This window comes from Urocampus carinirostris, chromosome 19 (genome assembly GCF_059441175.1).
Source record: "Urocampus carinirostris isolate Australia breed hairy pipefish chromosome 19, RoL_Ucar_1.0, whole genome shotgun sequence".
Lineage (NCBI taxonomy): Eukaryota > Metazoa > Chordata > Actinopteri > Syngnathiformes > Syngnathidae > Urocampus > Urocampus carinirostris.
Genome location: NC_142367.1, coordinates 14,134,989 through 14,154,906, shown reverse-complemented (window position 1 = coordinate 14,154,906; position 19,918 = coordinate 14,134,989). Strand labels below are relative to the sequence as shown.

Below are 19,918 nucleotides of genomic sequence, written 5' to 3'. Positions count from 1 at the left end.
ACCATGGTGATTATTTCCTGTGTGGTGGGCAGGCTTCCAAGCCCAATTTGGAATTTTATGCCTTTTGACGAAGACAGTAGACGGGGACTGGCAGGCTGGCAGCCCTCAAGAATTCCAGAATTTGTAGTGAACATTTTTTACAAGGTACGTTTGATGTAGTTTAAGTTGGTACAAGTCTTTTCAAAGACACTCATTATAATAAATTGGCTAACTAGCTACTTTGGTGGCATACGGTTGCCATTTTATCCTACATAAATGAGCTACTTTTATTGGGATTAACCAGGCATTCCAAACAGTAATCTTACGAATATCACATGTTTTGAAAATTGTTGTAAACTGCCAAATTACCAACAGATATGAGAGACAAACGTTCAGAAGAGAAAAGGTCATTTCACAAAATAAATATGTTAGGCATGCTCAAAAGTGATTCAATACAATGTTCAAATGCCCAATGCATTTCTGTTCTATTAAATTCTCCAGCAAATTGGATAAAAAGAGGTTTTAGTTGCGTTTGTGTGAGGGGAACATTTCACGCCGTGCATTTGTCGGTAAAACGAAGCACAGTAACGCATACCAGATACCAAGAACTGGTAAGCATCCAGACTTTTATAAGCTTTTAGATGAGCACCGTTGTATGGGGATACTTAGTTTACAATATTGTGGTACAGATGGTGTGGACTGATGATTTGTTTAGATGTGTGCTATGTAGCTATCATTGCTAATGCTATCCTCAGTGTCTCTAAATGGCGCTCTTAGTTCTTTCTGACATGGTGAACCACCTCATCCGACAGCTGCGCAATATTGGTTTGACTCGCCATTGCCAAAAGTGTTGAATACATACCTGTCAACATCTACGGCTCCATGCCCTTACAAATTGTCCTATTTTCCCTTACAAAATACAAAAAAAAATCTTACACTATATTTTTTTTCAAACATGTTTATCTTAGTAGTTTAACATGTTATATTGTACATGTGTTTAGTTATATCATTCTGTACATATTCTTAATAATAAAAAAAAATAGAAAAAAAAATCAAGAACAATTGTAATCAGCGTAACTAAAATGTCCATTAATAACACTTTAAATTTAAATTTGTAAATAAAGATATTTTAGGAGGAAAAAATTTGTTGGCATTTCTATTTTGTAATTCAAACTACATTATCAACCGTTGATGTGTAGTGCCTAATTTCGACTCCCCTGCAAAATCCTCCCCCCTCGCGTGAACGCGCATTCTGCTGCGCTTCCGACAATAGCTTTATTGTTTTAATAAGCTTATTATATAAAACATGATTACTATTATCGGAAGCGATGCAGAATGCACGATCACGCGAGGGGGGCAGGATTTTGCAGGGGAGTCGAAATTAGGCACTACGGCGGCAGACGCATGCGTACAGTAGCATCAAACGGTCGCTTCGTTTACAACGAAAAAAAATGATACCGCGGCGAACTCATTTGACTTGATTGATTTGACGATTCCTGATAGACGGTGTATACCGGATGGTACCCATAATTGACAAATTTGCGTTTTTCCTACAGATTTTCTTGTACGTCGTACACGTCTTAAAATGCATAATAAACGCACTTTGTTTTTTTTGGTTTGAAAAAATTTATTGACACTAATAACAGAAAACAATCTTGACAATCTCAACAGCAATCAAGTACATTCACAATATTATATTTCAATATGTACCGCAAAAACGTACAGGTTGACAGGTATGTTAATAGTATAGGTGTTTTTATTGTTGTGCACTGTTTACTACCGGTCACTGCCGTCCGTCATGGTGTCGTCAGGTGGTTAGGTCACGTGTGCAAAGGGTCAATACAAATTAACATGACTTGACTTCGAATTAAAAGGCATAGCGTTCTTAAACGCAACGCAGATCTGAAACGTCGCCTTTACGTCATTTCCGCTTCCGCTTCTTCCGCAACAGCAACCGGGGACGCCGAGGAGGTCTCGAACGTCGCACAGCCGAGGAAACAGCGCAAGGTTCCCCCGACGTCGCTATGAAATGGCAGAAAGTGTTTGTGTCGCGGAAGCCCAAATATTAATTCGCCCCCCAGCCATACATGTCTATTACCGGGACCTTTGCCTTTTAATTTGAAGATACCTGCCTTCATTTCGTCTCCCAAACCGCCCAGGCTGCGTCTCCGGCGGGGCGGCCAGCGAACGACTACTGCGGGTTGACGCTGTAGGAATTACTTGGACACTGGTGAGCTTGACGTCGGGTTATTTATTTATTTTTGTATTACTATTTTGCTTATTTGAAATGAATTGAAGAGCATTGATAGTTATATTATCATATAAAACCCCCACATTTGGGTCACAAACATGTTTCTAGTAACGCCGCCCCAGTACAGAGACGGGACAGGTCTGGCCTAACAGCTACATGGCAACCAGGCTGCTAAAACTAAACTGCTCTTAATTATTTGTCCTTTGCTTATTAACCATTAAATAGGATATGTTTTCTCTCCCGTGTATTCAACTATTCAGCTAGTTCTGTGAAATGTGGACTTGACTGAGTGATGTGGCGCTAAATTCGTTATTTGAAATATTGTACGGTTACATGTTGATATACGATTAATATTTAACATTTGATGTGCTATATCATTTGTCGTGAATGAACATGTTTTTAAGCATAAATGACATCTTTGCATGACCTGGGAATTGCATGAAGAATAATCACCCGCCTTTGGCAATTGCATAATAAAGCTTGTTTTTCCCCCTTTCCTACAGTAATTTAAGGCTATGGTAGTCAATCTTTTGCCAGGGGGCTGCATATGGCTTAGCCTGCATTTTTTTGGTTCGGACACACTCGCACACTCACATCTTGTTATTGATTCTTATTTTTGCAGTTTTCCTGCTAAATGCACTATTTTCATTTTTTGCCCTATGATGCAATTACAATCTAGGTTAGTCTACAAGCACTACCTTTTTAATATTGCCTATCCTAATATTGTTTTATATATTTTTCTTTTTGAGTCTTTTATTACGTATTTATCCTGGAGGGCCACATCTAATCTCATTGTAAACAATGTACACTGCTTTGTAATGAATTCTGATAAAGACAATTCTAATTCTAATATTGTTCTTTGTTTTCCTGCTGCCCCTGTAGTGGTAATGATTTACCGATGTGGGTTTTGTTACAGAGGAAAGGTTAATTTTGTTTAGATATTTTCTATTTTCATTTTTTAACAAAACCAAATCAGAGTCCAGTTGTATTTTAGGTTTACTGTATAATTGATTCTTAATCAAAATATAATTACGCTTACTGTCTTCTATTGAAACATATTTTACATTGTTTACAATGAGATTCCTGGAAGGGGATTACCTCATGTGCGGTGCCTTCTCATGGTTTCTTCATTTACCTCATGATGAGGTTTTGAGTTTTTCCTTGCCCTCATGTAGGTATTCGATCAGGGGATGGTGTAGTCTGCAGTTTTGCAATAATCTGTGACCTTTGAGACTCCTCGTGATGAAGGGCTATACAAATAAACATAACTTGACTTAAAAAAAATGAAAAGAGAATAATAAGATAATATCTGGGTAGGTAGGCATTATTTAAAAAGTAGTTCTTGTAGACTGGCCAAAGTTATAAATCTATTTGTAAATAGTGCATTCACATTTAGTAGCATCATTGTTCAAGAATACATCTAAAGAAATTCAATATTAAGATAAAATCTCATGATTGTATGAAATTTGCTAATTGGGTACTTGCATTATTATATAATATCATCCAGAAACATACCGTGACAGGTCTAAGCATTGTTATTTGTTATAGGTCATTGTTGCTGTTTTTATTCATCTTATAGTATTATCTTTGGAAAAAATAATCTGATCTAATCTGATCAAATTTGACAACAAAAGTAAATGATCCGTTTTTTTATCCCAACACACACATCCAAGACTCAGGAATGCACCCAGCCTTCATTTTGAATTGATACATTCCAAACATTTTGCCGATACACGTACCTGCATGTACCACAATGGTCTATCTCCCAATTTTTTTTTCTCACGATTAGACAGTCATTTATTGTTCAACTAAGTAGTATTTTAAATTGTAGTTTCTAAAAACACGGATCAAGTGAGTCCTTTCAAGGAAAACTATAAAATATGTGAACGTGATACGTAGTAAAACACATTTTTGCTAATCTATGATTTTGACTTCTTCAGCCTAACATTTGCCTCTTGCTCACCTAGATGGAAATTAATGTAGCCCCTTATACAATCGTTTTTTGACAAGACCCAGCTCTCATAAAAGGCACACTCCAAAGGCTATGCAATTCGGGCAAATAGTTCAAAGGGATGTGTTAAAAAGATAGCAGTGTGGCAACCGATCTCAGGTGTGAATCAAATGGCGTCTATTTAATGATGAAGCCAGCACAGGTTGAACATGCATTTGAGGAAAACTGGTCGTATGCGCAAGGGAAACATTTTGCGTTGTGCATTTGTTGGCAAAACGCAGTACAGTGACGCTTGCCAGCTATGCAAAACTGGTAAGCATCCAGACTTTTATAAGCTTTTAGATCAGCACCGGTGTATGGGGATACTTCATTTGCATTATAATAGAACAAATGGTGTGGACTGACTATTTGTTTAGATGTGTGAATGTCTCAGGAGGAAAACTGTATCGCTAGGTAGCTAGCATTGCTAATACTTGCCTCAGTTTCTCTTAATAGCGCCCTTTGTGCTTTCCAACAAGGTGAGCCACCTCATCCGATAACTTCACGATATTGGTTTGACTAGTCAATGCCAATGGTGTTGAAAGGTATAGCTGATTTGTTGTCGTCTACTGTTTACTGGCCTCGTCCACTGTGTACTATGGGTGCCTACCGTCCGTCATGGTTTCGTCCTGTGATTAGGTCACGCGTGTGCAGAGGGTCTATATATATATATATATATATATATATATATATATATTAGTGGTGTCAATCGATTAAAATATTTTATTGCAGTTATTCATGGATATCACAGTTAACTAGTGATTAAAAGTACATTATTTGCCCATTTTAATCTATTATAAATGTCCCTTTAATTATCATTTCAAAACTTATCAAAATTAAAAAGTGGAGAGTCTTGGTTTTTGCTACTTTTCTTTCTTGAAAACAAAGTAGTGTTATATTTCATTTGAACTCTGAACAGTCATTCACATTTGAAGGAACATTTCACACAATTTAAAACTGTCAATTAACAGATGAAAAATAAATATTTGGTTTCGTTATCCATATGCCTGTGTCGAAAGCTATCCAGTGTTGCCTGTTTTTGATGAAGAGAATGGTGCGGAATTCATATTTGCTGTATGTTTGGACATTAAGTGATATTTCAGACTGGATGTACTATGGTGATATTGCAGTTCACACTGACAGTTCATGCAGATTACTTTGGTCTTGTCAACTGATCCATTTTGCAACTTTTTTATATTAAACTTTCCGTTTAGAATTTCTTTTGAATTAATTTCAGCGTTTCACGCAAACAGAACACAGCGAGTGCGCAGGGAAGCCGCAGGACTAAACACAGACGTGGGGCGTGCCTATTGTTATGTGTCCGGGTTACAACTGGATCCTGTAGTTTTTCTAAGGTTGCTGCAAGTGGCCACAGCTTATAACTACTACAAGGTCACTTGGTCACAATGAACATTAATCTCGTGCAGAAATAAATGACGCCATTAAAAATAATTTGCATTAACGCGGTAATAATAATAACGTGATGTTTTTGACAACACTAATACAGTCACGATTTAATTGCATCACAATACTAAGGTGCTGATTCTCTTAATATCACGATTCTCGATGATTGCAGTTTGATATAATTGATGATTGTGATTTCATTTATTTTCATTTCCAAACAAGCAACTCAAATCATACACTTCTGGGACAGTAAATCATTAATGATGTTCAAACAATTCTCATCAGTCTGTCGGTTATAAAAATCCCATTGCATTATATGCTTTTATAAAAATATCTGCCTTATATTAATACTGAACACCGTAATAAGAGCAATGTAATGGTCAAAAGTCAAGTCAAGAATTAATCAAGAGATCATTATTAACTTAGCTATTTGTTCTGTTTTATTAAAACAAAGGCCACAGTGCACGATTTAAGCCTGTTAGCTTAAAACATTTTGAGGGATAATGCACAGGTGAGTTAACAAGTCGTAAGGTCTTTGACTCAACTTTTCAGTAATTAAGTGCAAAAATGAGGTGCACAGATGATAAAAACAATATTTTAATTTCAACACACACACACTCACTTAGTTAATACAACAGAAGAGCAGATACAAATCTCTTTGCTTCTTTTCAAGTATGAATAATTTAACATATTTAAAGTGATTTCAGTTAGCAGCAGACGAATGCCTCTTTTGTTGAAGTTCTTAGGCTTTGGAAAAAAACGGTAAACATTAAAGGGAGGTATAACTAAATAAACAGTTTCTTTTAGAAACTGTAAAAAAAAAACAAGCAATTGCACATCTTAAGCTCTAAACTTGACATCAACTTGATTATGAACTCATCTCATCTCATCAGCCGTACCGCTTATCCTCATTAGGGTCGCGGGGGGGCTGGAGCCCATCCCAGCCATCTCCGGGCAGTGGGCAGGGGACACCCTGAACTGGTTGCCAGCCAATCGCAGGGCACACAGGGACAGACAACTCATTCGCTCATTCACACCTAGGGACAATTTGGACCGGCCAATTCACCTGAAATGCATGTTTTTGGAACGTGGGAGGAAACCGGAGTGCCCGGAGGAAACCCACGCAAGCACGGGGAGAACATACAAACTCCGCACAGGAAGTCTGGAGCTGGATTTGAACCCACGACAGGTTCCCATGACATGAACTGTGCCGCACAAGCGCTAACCACTGCGCCGCCGTGCTTGATTATGAACTCGTAAATTAAAATTGTTTTGCCTGGTGGGTCATACAGCTTTTTAAAGAAAAAAAGACCTTAATCGCGATTATGAAAAATATTTTCTATTAGACAAATATGTCATATTTGCGACAGCCCTATTGCTTTCCCACATTTTTACGCAAGGGATATGACGTCACAAAAATCGATTCCAGGGAGGCAACTTCGTTTTTCAAAATCGTCACAAATAAAAGTCAAGTCAAGTCCTTAATCACAAGGAGAATGATTTACACCCCGACAATTTATTTCAATGCACTAAGCATGGTATACATTTTTCTGTCCACATTATGGCGTATTCGAGGACATGAATCCTCTTGAAGTGTGCATGCGTGTGGTTGAGAAGCATTTGCAGAGATTCCCTGCGTTAATTGGGCTTCATTTTGCCATCACTGGCTGAAGGTTTTGGTGAAGTTATGGGTTTTTGAGAAACTCTGAATTGCAAGAGAATTTGCACGTACGTAACGTATATTTGTTAAGCTGTTTTACGTACATGTACATGTTAAACTGCAACATTGTTGGCGCACAGGTAGAGAGTTGGAGAGACTGTTGAGGTTTAGCTAGGCAGAATGTAGAACACAATGCACAATACAAATTTGTGAAGTAGCGAGACTGTGAAAAGTCAAGTGTGTTATAGGCTCACTGTGTTGGATTCACAACATCGTTTTTGGAAATATAGCAAACCATTTGCAAATACTTACCTACTGTTGGTCCAAAGATTGACGATTGAATAAAAATAAATTGGTTTCCTCACGAATTCCATTTAGCATAAATAAAATGTGCCAGCAAATAATACAAGTTCAAGGAAACTGTGCGGGTCAGATGTATCGACATTTCGTTCTGTATACACGTGTACTAGAATGACAATAAAGTAGATTTGAATCTGAATCTGAAGTGAGCAACAGTAGGATTAAGTATTTGTAGTTAACTTGACCAAGGACGACAACACAGAAAATAAAGTTCATTGGAAACTAATCGGCTCTGAAAGGAAGGTTGCTTGGTTGTCACGGCCCTAGAAACATCCAGCTATCATACTCTGGCCCGATCTCCTCAGCGCAATGATCCAAATCCTTTTAATGATTCTTCCGTCCTGGAGTTGGCATGGGTGCCAGCTTCCTGCTTCAATGCATCCTCTGCCTATCTCATTGTGCCATCTTCTTGGACTTTGACCTTCGCACCCACAACCCCAAATGGTCGGGAATCTATTTGTTTTCTAACAGTCTGAATTTTTGCATGCTGCGTTTTAGAGGTTTTAAGGTTTTTGATGTTTCATACACCGTAATCCAGCATGATATATAGAACTTTGAAAGTTTCTTGGCTTGTAATTCAACTAATACGTTTTGAGTTGCCTTTTTTTATGTGTGTGTGAGATGAATGAATGAACGAGAGGATCAATGGATGAATGTTTTAAAATAAACAAGAATATGTGGGACACTGACTGGTTTATCTAAATTTGTTTCCTCCTTGCCCTTCGGTGTTCCCTGCAGGTGTCACCTCCACTTGGATGCTCAGCTGCAGTTTAAGGCGAAACCATGAACCGCAACAAGCGTGAGAAGGAATACTACAGTATAGATGTGGGCGACTCCACTTTTATGGTTTTAAAGCGCTACCAGAACCTCCGACCCATCGGATCCGGAGCACAGGGAATCGTCTGGTGAGTCACGTTCTAAATTTAACTTTCTTTTATCGGCTGTCTGACCTGGCGCTAAATTGATCAGTCAGGAGTGGTTGAGCAATGCGTGAAAGTAATCTGTGAAAAAGTGTAGTGCTCGGTAAAATAAATAAATAAATAATCAAATTAGTTTGTGTTGTAGCGTTGGTGTTCTTTACTCTTTTTAGATGCAACACCTATCTGAATTTAAGTTTAATCCAGACTATGAATCAATCAATTTTCAAGCTTTAGTTTTATAAAAACAAGAGCCAAACTAGAATGTACAATTTCTAACTCTCACCCAAAAATCCTCCTTATGTTTTTATTATGAGATTGCATTTTCACTTTAGTTCGGCTTACGACCACAACTTGGAAAGGAATGTGGCCATCAAGAAGCTGAGCAGACCTTTCCAAAATCAAACGCACGCCAAACGGGCCTACAGAGAATTGGTTCTCATGAAATGTGTCAACCACAAGAATGTGAGTTTTCTTTCTATCCATTTTTTATATATGTGTTTACCTTGAGGAAAATTTTGACTGGCAACTTGTCATTTTAACTGCATTGCTCTCATCGCAAGGAAATGAAAAACCCCTTACTTTATTGACAATGCTCAGCCAGCCGCCAACTTTCATAATACATAGAGTAAAAACTTCCTCTTTATTTCAACAGATAATCGGTCTATTAAATGTATTCACGCCGCAGAAGACACTAGAGGAGTTCCAGGACGTGTGAGTATAACCCAGTTTGTGGCTCAGCTCACCCAGTGCACGTGGCAATTAATGCACGAGGAAGCACACAAGGGGGGCTCGGATTATATTTACTGACATTTATGGGCGCTCGGAGAGTTGGGCTCACATTTAAAAGTCTCATTGAAGATCAGATGCAGTTTGATGTTTGTTCAATCCTTAATCCGTGAGTTATATGTTTAAAGCATGTATTTGAAATGGTGGCATGGACTGATTCCATGTACTGCTGCAGAATTGTGTGCAATGCTGTTTGTGCGTTGTCTTTCTTGTTTCTGCCTGATTGGAGCTCAAAAGGAAGTTGAACAAATGGTAGCTGGAGGCTCACAGAAAAAAATTCCAGGATAAAAGAATGGCCCTGTTTTAGAAGTTGGCGATATAACCGTATCAGATTGCAAAGGACTTAAACAAGATCGTGATATCAACAAACGGAAAGATCGTTGGATTGTTTATTCTTCCTGGCAGTCCCTGGCCTGGATTTAGTACATATTTTGGCTAACGGAGCTGCTAGCTGCATTAGCCTATAGATGCTAGCGTCACTTTTGCAGTCGATGCAAAATCATTTGGCAGCTGATGTCAGCTTTACATTCCTTTCATTACTAATGCTGGCATTGAGGACAATGCTAATAACTGCTAATCCTACTGTCTTTGCAATAATCTAATGTCAAACCATGCAAACTTTGACATAAATTGATTTGTCAGATTTGTTTTTATTGAAAATTCTATAAATGGTGCTAATTGTTCACACAAATTGTTTTTGAAAGTGAAAAACACTGTCGGTCGGGATTCACTTTGAAATGTAAAAGTTCCCAACAAGATTTTCTACACAGTGACAACAACTGTCAGATTCCATTTCGTCACTATGCAGTTCTTAAATGCCACGAGACACGCGTGCTATATCGTCGCCTCAAATGCCATTGTTTATGTTTCTCCATGGCCGCTCAATGAACTCTTTTTACACGTCTTTGTAGATATTTGGTAATGGAGTTGATGGATGCCAACCTCTGCCAAGTGATTCAGATGGAGCTGGACCACGAGAGGCTCTCCTACTTGCTCTACCAGATGCTGTGTGGAATCAAACATTTGCACGCCGCTGGAATCATTCACAGGGTCAGTGGATTTTGTGACATTTCACAAAAAAAAAACCATCCTATTGAGTTCTGAGGAGTCAGAAAAACACTCAAGTACACCTTGAAGGAAATAAACCCTTAGTCTGTCAATCGGCCAGACTTTGGCTTTGCCAAGCAGAACTAATTGAGCCACGGGCAGAGAAAACCGGCAAGCGCCTCTGCACGCGAAACCTTCTCGAGGTGGACACATGCAACATGACTCACAGCCGCCGATTCATTTCGAAAATAAATAAAGCTGGCTCATTCAAGATTCACTAAAATGTGTTAACCAAATAGACCGAAAGGACACATTTTGAATGTTTTTCGCCCTCAGGACCTGAAGCCAAGCAACATTGTGGTCAAGTCCGATTGCACGCTGAAGATCCTGGACTTTGGCCTGGCCAGGACAGCCGCCACCGGGCTCCTCATGACGCCCTACGTGGTCACCCGCTACTATCGTGCCCCTGAAGTCATCCTGGGCATGGGTTACCAGGCTAACGGTGAGAGGCTGGTTAGGAGACATAGTTTTCATATTCCTCCAAAGGTCACTCTCAGGTATCGGGGTCTTGGTAGGACATTTTGGGACGTATTTTTCCAAGCATGTGTTTGGGGTTTTACGAGCCCTCGTCTGATTGTCATTCAGCCTAGTTAAGTGCAATATTCTACTTCTCATGGTGCTTAGGGTTGAAAAGTAGGCTATGACATTATGAATCGTGAGGGGAGACGCACAACATAACCGCTGTGTTTTAATTTGCATGACGAGAAATAATTCTTTGGCCTCGGAATTATTTTTAAGTGATTGTTTTCATACCCTTGAGCAACGGCAACGAAGTAAATCTTTCCATCCTCACATTAGTGTCGCTGATTGTTTTCCCTCCTTTAATGCTGCGCAATTGTAGTGGATATATGGGCTGTGGGCTGCATCATGGCAGAAATGGTTCGCCACAAAATCCTTTTCCCAGGAAGGGATTGTATCCTTGAAGCGCTTTACTCCATCGACAGGGGAAAATTTGATGTGCATGCGTTTTATTTCTCTCACATTGTAAGCACCATCACATTGTTCTGTCTTTTTTTACAGTCATTCCAAATATGATTTACATCCTGCATGATAATGTCATTCCATTTTTTCAGTTGATGTCTGGTCTGTTGGCTGCATCATGGCCGAAATGGTGCGGGGTAGTGTGTTGTTTCCCGGCACTGATCGTATCCTTACAATGAACCTCCATCTGAAATGTTGTCTCTCATCCATTTTCACAACTTTGCACGCAGTATGGAGTTTTTTGGGGGTTTGTTTTTTTTCCTCTGTTCATTCAGATGCAACAGTACATTTACATTCCACAACTTCACAATTCAATTGAGATGAAAAATGAAAGGAATAAAAGGGTCTGACGGAAAAAATACAGTGCTTATCTTTGTCCCGTTCCCCTTAACTGTCGCGCCTTTTCACATTGGTATATCCTAGAGACTGAACGATAATACCACAGTAATAAAAAAAAAATCACATCAATCATATTGGAATCCCTTCAACTCTGTCACAAGGCATATCATTATCAAAAAAATAATCATTGTATAGCTCAATGTATTTAACCAATTTAGAATTTTATTTCTCATGACACTATCTGATTTGATATAATCACTTGAACAATTTATTTGGATATGCAGGTGATAAATGTATAGTTTAATAGACACTCAAAACATGGAGATAAGACACTATTGAATTTTGAGCTTGTAAGGAGAACAAGAAAAGACTGTCCAATATGTAAAAATCAACCACCCGAGCCCTCTTATTTTCCTTAAAATCTCCCTAGCTTACAAAAAGTGTGGAAATCAAAGAACTGGACATGATTGTCAGACAGTGACGATGATGCAAACATTGTGCAAGCGCTCAATGAGAGTCAAAATAACCCAACCCTGATATTATAGGCCAGGGGTGGCGAACAAGTTAGACACAAAGAGACACAATTTTTAACTGTGAGAGTCAAAGAGCCACACCACGCACTGACCGGCAATAGACGTAACCTACGCAGATGATTGGCAGTCAGTTATGTGTCCGGAGCAGCGTAAAAACAACAAATCTGCCAAATTAATTTCAAAATATTATTTGTTATTAACGCTGATGGATTCAAGTGTGTTTAAATTGGGGGAAAAAACTAAACATGAAACGAGGCAAAGAGCCACAGTATATAGAAAATATGATGAGGCAAAGAGCCGCATTCTTATTGGCCAAGAGCTGCATGCTGCTCTAGAGCCGCGTGTTCGCCACCCCTGTTATAGGCAATCTTATTTGCAAGTGTTCAATAGTCAAAATAGAACCACCTTGGCATTAATACCATTCTTGATTGCAAGCTAACTGAATCAAAACAAATGTAACACTAATTTTGAAGAAACATTCGAGGTTTTTCTTATTAATAAATATATTACCCTTTTTTCCTCTCATTCATCTCTCTCCTCCCTTCTTTCGCATTCAGAAAAAAATACTGCCATTTTCACCTAAAGCTTACACTGGAGATCAAAATTAGAAAAGTATTTACTAACAATCGAATACTTCTGAAAAAAATGCCATCTTCACTGCTCAACTGTCTAAGGAAGGGGGATTTCCACTTGAGAGGCCCTTTCTCAAGGTTTCTTAGTTTCCTTATGCTGAGGTTTTTGAGTTTTTCCTTGTTCGCATGTTGGTTTAAGATCAGGGGATGGTGTCATTTTAACCTGTGCAGTCCTTTTAGACATTTTGTGATGAAGGGCTATACAAAATGTTTTCACAAAATAGGTAAGGAATTTCAACACAAAAAGTGTGTTTTGCCAAAAATGCACTGATCAAAATTAGAGAACACGTTCAGATGCCTCCCACTTAATGGGGCTTATTTCCTAGATTATCTGTTAACCCCCATTTAGCTTACATTCTAACTGCCAGTTTCACTGACTTAGGGTTGTTCTAAAGTTACTGAAAGCCTTTCGGGAGCAGGTCACCCTGATGAAAATGATAAGGATGACCTGGCTGCATCGGCTCGCTACAACGGGTCAGGTGTATCGACATTTCGTTCTTACAAAGAATGACAATACAAAGGAAATTATTATTATTATCAGCCATATCAAGACAAGTTGGGCTGCCCAAATCAATGATTTCAAGAACATTGAATCCTTACAAAACTACAAACTCATTCAAGTAGAATGGCCACACTTCAGCTGGAATTGCTCGCCAGTTCAAAGTTTGACAGACTAGTACTATCCTGTGGCTTCAGAGTTGCTGAAGTCATTCACATCAGAGGCCCGTACACTTCTTACTAATTGCTGATATTTTTTTATGCCAGATTCATTGTTCTCTAACTTTGATCAGTGTTTTCCGATTTTCTTATATTATTATTTTGTGTGAAATGCCTTTTGTCATTTTGTGAAAAATTGTTGCGGTACCATGATATAGACAATAAAATGTAATTTTAACCGTGGGACAGTAAAGGCGGTATTTTAAAATAATTCTATTTTTTTATAAGTTGCTCTCTAATTCTGATCTCTAGTGTATATAGGGAAATATTTGTCTCATAAATATTTACAAACATTGTTCAGATCCACAAATATATTGGCGATTTAATCAAGATCTAAAAATTATGTATTGAAAAATGCATACCTAAGATTAAAAAATGTGTTTATCGCATATATATTTGTGGTTCTGGATTTCTTCTTTGAATTTAAAAAAATGGCGTTGAAAGTCTTAGAAAGTGCTTGAAATTAGCCATGTAAAAGTTATATGAACACTGTAGGCTTAATGTTCAAGCATAATACAGAAAACCTACTGCAAGCTAAACCTTCTTTTACTGATCCGGCCCACTCGAGAACAGAAAGTCTGGATCCGGCCTCGAGCCAAACTCGAGTTTGACATCCCTGGTTTCACCACGGGGTCCGTTTTAGACAACCATATTTTAAATCCTCGGTTAGCACGTCCATCCCCTGAGTTATTATCTTAACAGCATCACCCAAAGATATCGATCAGTGGAACAAGGTGATCGAGCAGTTGGGTACGCCGTCTCAGGAGTTCCTGATGAAGCTCAACCAGTCGGTCCGGACTTACGTGGAGAACCGACCGCGCTACGCCGGCTACACCTTCGAGAAGCTCTTCCCAGACGTCCTGTTTCCCGCCGACTCGGAACACAACAAACTGAAAGGTAAACACGAGCTGTCTTATCGCACGCCGGAGGCCCCGCTAAATGTCAGCTCTCGAATCGTTACGCAACAACCTTTAAACGTGTTCGGACAGAATTTGACGTCCGTATGCGCTTGACAAGTCACTGCCTCGGAATAAGCTCTTAATACGGAAGCTGACGCTTGAGCACAAAGTTGTTTACCGAGACGCAATTTAACCTCGAGCGCGTGTCTTCATGAGGAAATGGAGAGAATATGACAAGAGCGTTAACTGCAAGCACTCGCTTTGCGGTTGCTGAGGAAAGGGCGGTGAGGGAGCGGCACATCTTCCTGCCCTGGTTTATAAAAGAGGAGAATATTTCTTTTGACATCTGTGTTCCCTGTCAGGACCGTTTGTGTTGTTTGGTGATAGATCATTATTTCCATCAGGCTGTTTGTTAATCCAGGAGGAAACAACAGTTTGATGCTCTTGTTATATGGTCAGCTGGAAAGTACCAAATTGCTTGAATTCTCAAGTTTATTTTAAAGGGACAGTGTGTAACATTTAATGCCTCCTAACTGTGAAAAAAAACATTGATTTGAATACGAGGGAAAACTACCTGAGCGAATCTTACAGATGTGATATTTTTTAAAAAGTCGAGAAATGTAATTCTTTTACATAATGAAAGGCCGAACAAAGGTCGCCGCCATGTTTGTCTGGTAACTTGCTGTGGTACTTTTTTTTGTTTGCATTAGACAATACAGTGTCATCTAGTGGTCAAATATTTCACACAGGGGTTTTAAGGTTTGAACTCTACAGTTAATTCCCTACTTGAATATTCAAGCCATAATCTAGCTGCATTTTTTCCTCCTCGGTTAAAAGTAATAATTGACGTGTATAGCCTGGTAGCAATATTTGACGTCTATACACTGCTGAAATAATCCTAAGCCATTGGCAAGACAATATTCGTATAATTCGTTTTTTACTATGTATTTAAAACTTGTTTTAGAAGATTATAAAAAAGTCTATTTTTGTTGAGAACAGTAAGTCCTGAATTACTTCGCTTGTTTTCGATGCTTGTATGAATATTGAACAAACAACTTTTAAAAGACTAAAAAACGTATTTAAAATTAATTTGCTCAGTTTTGGAATTATTTTTTCAATGGAAAATATGTCGTTTTGCCTTTAACCTTTCGTCTTTTGCTATATTTTAACTTTTTAACTCTTATTTAAACAATACAAATTTAGAAAATGTTGCTCATTTTGACTTATTGCATGATATTTTTACTTGTTCCTCCAGTTAAAAAAAAGAAAAATGTGTCAAAATAAGCAATATTTTCAGATTATATTTTCAAATTTCAATACATTTTTTTTCTAACTTTTGTAAGCAATTGTTTCAGAATCTTTACATTTAAGTGTAAATTTAGTATATATATTTTTACTTTTCTATTTTAAAGTACATCAGCAAATGAGCAATATTTTCAGAATTTTCACATTTAATTACAATTTTAGTTTTTTTTCAACTTCTTTGTTATTAAAATAAGAAAAAAAAGAGTCAAAATGGGCAATGCTTTTGAAATGTATTTTCATATTTTGATACAATAAGAAAAATCATCTTTAGAATGTGCCAATGGATTAAGAAACGGATTAAATACAATCGGGCTCGGATACGATTTCTTCCCCAGGGCCATCACTACGCCAAACAAGCTTGAAACAAAACTGAAAATGTATATCTTGACTCATGGTTTGGTCAAGCGTTTTCATTTATTCGTCTGGTTTGTCAGCGAGTCAAGCCCGAGACTTGCTGTCCAAAATGCTGGTCATAGATGCTTCCAAACGGATCTCGGTGGACGAGGCCCTTCAGCATTCTTACATCAACGTGTGGTACGACCCCACCGAAGTGGAAGCGGTAAGTACTTACCTCCGAAACCTTGCCATGTTGTCAGAGCCGCTTTGTAACGTCGTCAATCTGTTCTTTAGCCGCCCCCGGCCATCACTGACAAGCAGCTGGATGAGCGAGAGCACACGGTGGAGGAGTGGAAAGGTAAGAAATCTCCCGCCAGGGCATTCTCTGCCCTCCGATCGGCCGCCGCCCTCGGCCGAGCTGCTGGCGTCGATTTGGTTATATAAGAGCATTTCCACTCCTTGATCCCTCGTTTGCCCATTTTGTCCTTCGGTGGGGGATTATGCTCAAACGTATTCTTAACATCTGTTAAAATATTTGATTTGTCCAGAGTTGATATATAAAGAAGTCTTGGACTGGGAGGAAAGGACAAAAAATGGCGTCATCAAAGGACAGTCTCCGTCTATTGGTGAGTGTCCGTGTACAGTAGACCCCTGGAATACATTCATCAGTTCTTAGATAGGGTGCCTTAGCTACTTTAGAGGGCTGGAGTTTTTTAAAACTAGGATTCAGGCTTGATGATAAAACGATTATTGAGGGCTTTTTCTCTTCACCAAAAACTCTATTGCATTGATCATCAACAGTGTATTTGAAAAAAGACAACAAAAGTTAAATTACTTTCCTCTACAGTTTAACTCGGGTAAACTCACGCAGACTGGAAAGTGACAAAATAGCACACAAACACTAATTAATTGATTGAAAAGTGTGTTTTTTATGAAGTTGTTTACTCAAATATGAGAACTTTGCTGTTAGATTTATACACATCATAGAAAGGAGCTAAAGCTTCATTAAAGTTCCGTGAAGACATGCAAGTACTATTTTTTTTGTATTTTTTTACATTGTCAGCAGATCCGTATTTTAAATACCATAACATTGGACAGGTTTCCTCAATGTTCTCTGGTTACATAATAGTATTCAACAAATACAGCTATGCCTGGCTTTGGTGACATCCAGTGGACACAATTAAATCTGCAAGTCACTGTATCTTATGCTCTCCTCAGCATTGTCTTGCAGGCCACATAATGTGACGGGCCACATTTGGCCTGCGGAATAAAAGTTTGACACGCGGTATAAATGACTAACATAAATTAAATTATATTTACCTCTCATGTGATGTGACCTGCGCTGGTCTTGTGGAGTAGCAGGTGGATGCAGGGTAGGGAGGAGATGGTGAATTTAAATTAAGACTGATTTTAAAACTTCTACTTGCGATGCTTATCATGACCTTAGATTTGCTTGCTTTAATCCCCTCCTTATTTTTGATAATTGCCCCGATTGTCTTTGCCGTTTAGCCAATAACGTAACAGCATTCGAATATCTGGAAAAGGATGCTGACCAATAGCAGACGGGTATCGTGGAAATGTAAATTCTTTAAGAATTTATGTTGCATTCCAGAAAAGAGGGAAGTCGAAGTTTTCCCACCTCCAACCAGGGGTGGGAGGTCCTAGTTGTGTCGTCAAAGATATGTACCCCGACTTCAATCAGACGTCACTCAACAAAATGACAATGCTTGTGGAAACAGCCTGTGAATGGTAAAACATAAATTTAGGTCATACCGAAATTTCTGGAATGCAGCGTAACACTGCAAAGTTTAAACTGTGTGCGTTTTGAGGCTTAAAAGTATTTTGTCGTTGAGTAAAGAAAGGCTGGGGAAAAAAACAACTTATTCCTCACTGGTACGCCGTATACTATGATTGCCATGGTGCCCTCTTGTGGCATTCTGGCGCAACTTCTACTGATGTCCTCCTCTCACCATAGCACAGGTGCAGCCGTGAGCAGCGAATCGACGCCAACAAACGGCGCAAAGGATTCCTGCAGGTGACCGTCTTGCAAGATCCTCCACTTGGTCTCCAAAGGCAGCCCTTTTTTTTGTTGGTTTTAAATGTGACCTTTGAGTAAAACGATCTCAAGGTAAGGGACAATTTTAGGGATTTCACTGCGACCCGATGCTGGAAATGTTGTCACTCCCCTTGTAACTTTAAAGACATTTTTACGTTTTTGTGGTTATAAATATGAAGTCACATCACTTCGTGTAGTTAGTTTGAATAATTGGCTCTAGATGAGTGATTGTCATTTGCCAAACCCGTTGAAACATAGTCCCACTTTTGAGCTTCCACTAAATATGGCTTGAGCGGGTTCAGTTGGATTTACAGTAGAAGATGGCACCTGTGATTTTTAATGTACTGAGAGAAGGGAAAGAAAAATGGTGAAAAACATCCCGTTATTAGTAACTTTTAATACTGTCGTGTGTTCATGACGGCCGCTATGGTGAGAAAGTTGCATGTTTAAAACAGCAGCACAACTTTTACTTTATGCAATAATGTTGTCTTTTGACGTGTTTGTACTCAAAAGTGCCTGTCGTACTGTAATAAGTCATTTGTGATGTTTCGGAGGCATCTGAACAGTAGTGTCCATTGAGAACCACTTCTGCGCGTGTGTGCGAGCGGGTTGTTTTTATTTGAATCATTTTGAGTCCGTGTCTCGAAGGTCTTTTATCAAAGTTGACCAACCGGCGTTTATTAGGAAAATAGGTGTCTGTGGGTGAATTTTCGCTAATCTCTTAGTGAATTGTACGCCCGACAATGAACCTTCAGCGCGATTCGGCAGTTTTACTCTCCCGCTACACAGTTTCTAATTGACTCAACTCATTATTCAGCTTTTGTCGGTTATTCCAGTCAGCTGTGTTGGAGGAGAAATCTTTAAACTGTGCACGACTAAACGCTGCCAAAAATGTTGTATTCTATTTCAGAATCGGATATTGAAATTGTTTCTGTTGTAGCATTGAAAGGCAGCATTTAAGTCAAACGACAAAAAGATCTGCTTTTACTGCAATTGTCCAGTAGATGGCAATAATGCACCAAATCACAATGCTTGATTTTAACACAAGAAAATGTGCAATTAGTACATTGCTATAAACCGGCGTGGTAATCTAAGGGATTTTTGGACGACATGACCCAAACCAAAAATGTTTTTAATGTTGGTTATCTATTAATGTAAACAGTGTTTTTTGAGATCGTTTACCTAATCTCGAAGCAGCATAGCGGAAGAAATTTGATATCACCCATTGGTCCTCAAGCAATCCGAACCGAAGGTAGCTTTGATAAACGACCTGACGCGGCATCATTTTATCTGTATGAAAAGAGGTGTGAATAACAGATGCCATTATTATTTATTTATTTGACTGAGGGGTGTCACTTTCACAGACTGTGTACATAATGTAAAGTCGACCTACCATAGTGAAGAGAGTCCTACGTCTTTTCTTTGTGGAATATTTTCACCCCTCGCCTGAACAAAGTGTTGGTACTGCCCGTCGTCTCTCGGAGACTAAAGACTGCGGTAAGAATAACGTGTAATAATAAATCCTATCCCGAGTTTGGACGTGTCTACAGCCGGGACAGGCGGAAAACAAACATGCACTGGGTTTTCATGATGCCTCTTCAACTCAATAAAATGGAAGAACAAAAACGATGTGAACTATGAATAAAAGACTACACTTTGGTAA

The 19,918-nt window shown here is 38.8% G+C and overlaps 1 protein-coding gene across 2 annotated transcripts; it reads left to right on the top strand.

The window, feature by feature from the left end:
• Positions 1–1,878: 1,878 nt before the first annotated feature.
• mapk8b (mitogen-activated protein kinase 8b) lies at positions 1,879–19,918 on the top strand. Of its 2 annotated transcripts, none has more exons than XM_088323083.1 (12): positions 1,879–2,209; positions 8,383–8,549; positions 8,897–9,026; positions 9,217–9,275; positions 10,262–10,400; positions 10,734–10,899; positions 11,531–11,602; positions 14,374–14,556; positions 16,298–16,422; positions 16,494–16,557; positions 16,748–16,825; positions 18,180–19,918. In XM_088323083.1, the coding sequence occupies exons 2-12, from the start codon at positions 8,428–8,430 to the stop codon at positions 18,236–18,238; spliced, it is 1,197 nt and encodes a 398-aa protein (XP_088179209.1). In that variant the 5' UTR covers positions 1,879–2,209; positions 8,383–8,427; the 3' UTR covers positions 18,239–19,918. The 2 variants fall into 2 exon arrangements, with proteins under 2 accessions (XP_088179209.1, XP_088179210.1); XM_088323084.1 differs by lacking the exon at positions 11,531–11,602 and adding an exon at positions 11,299–11,370.

Excerpts from the sequence above, each read along its gene's own strand:
- mapk8b (XM_088323083.1), top strand. The coding sequence starts at position 8,428 with ATGAACCGCAACAAGCGTGAGAAGGAATACTACAGTATAGATGTGGGC. Across the intron at positions 9,027-9,216 it reads AATGTGTCAACCACAAGAAT|ATAATCGGTCTATTAAATGT; the intron begins GTGAGTTTTCTT and ends TTATTTCAACAG. Across the intron at positions 16,826-18,179 it reads AGGACAGTCTCCGTCTATTG|GTGCAGCCGTGAGCAGCGAA; the intron begins GTGAGTGTCCGT and ends ACCATAGCACAG.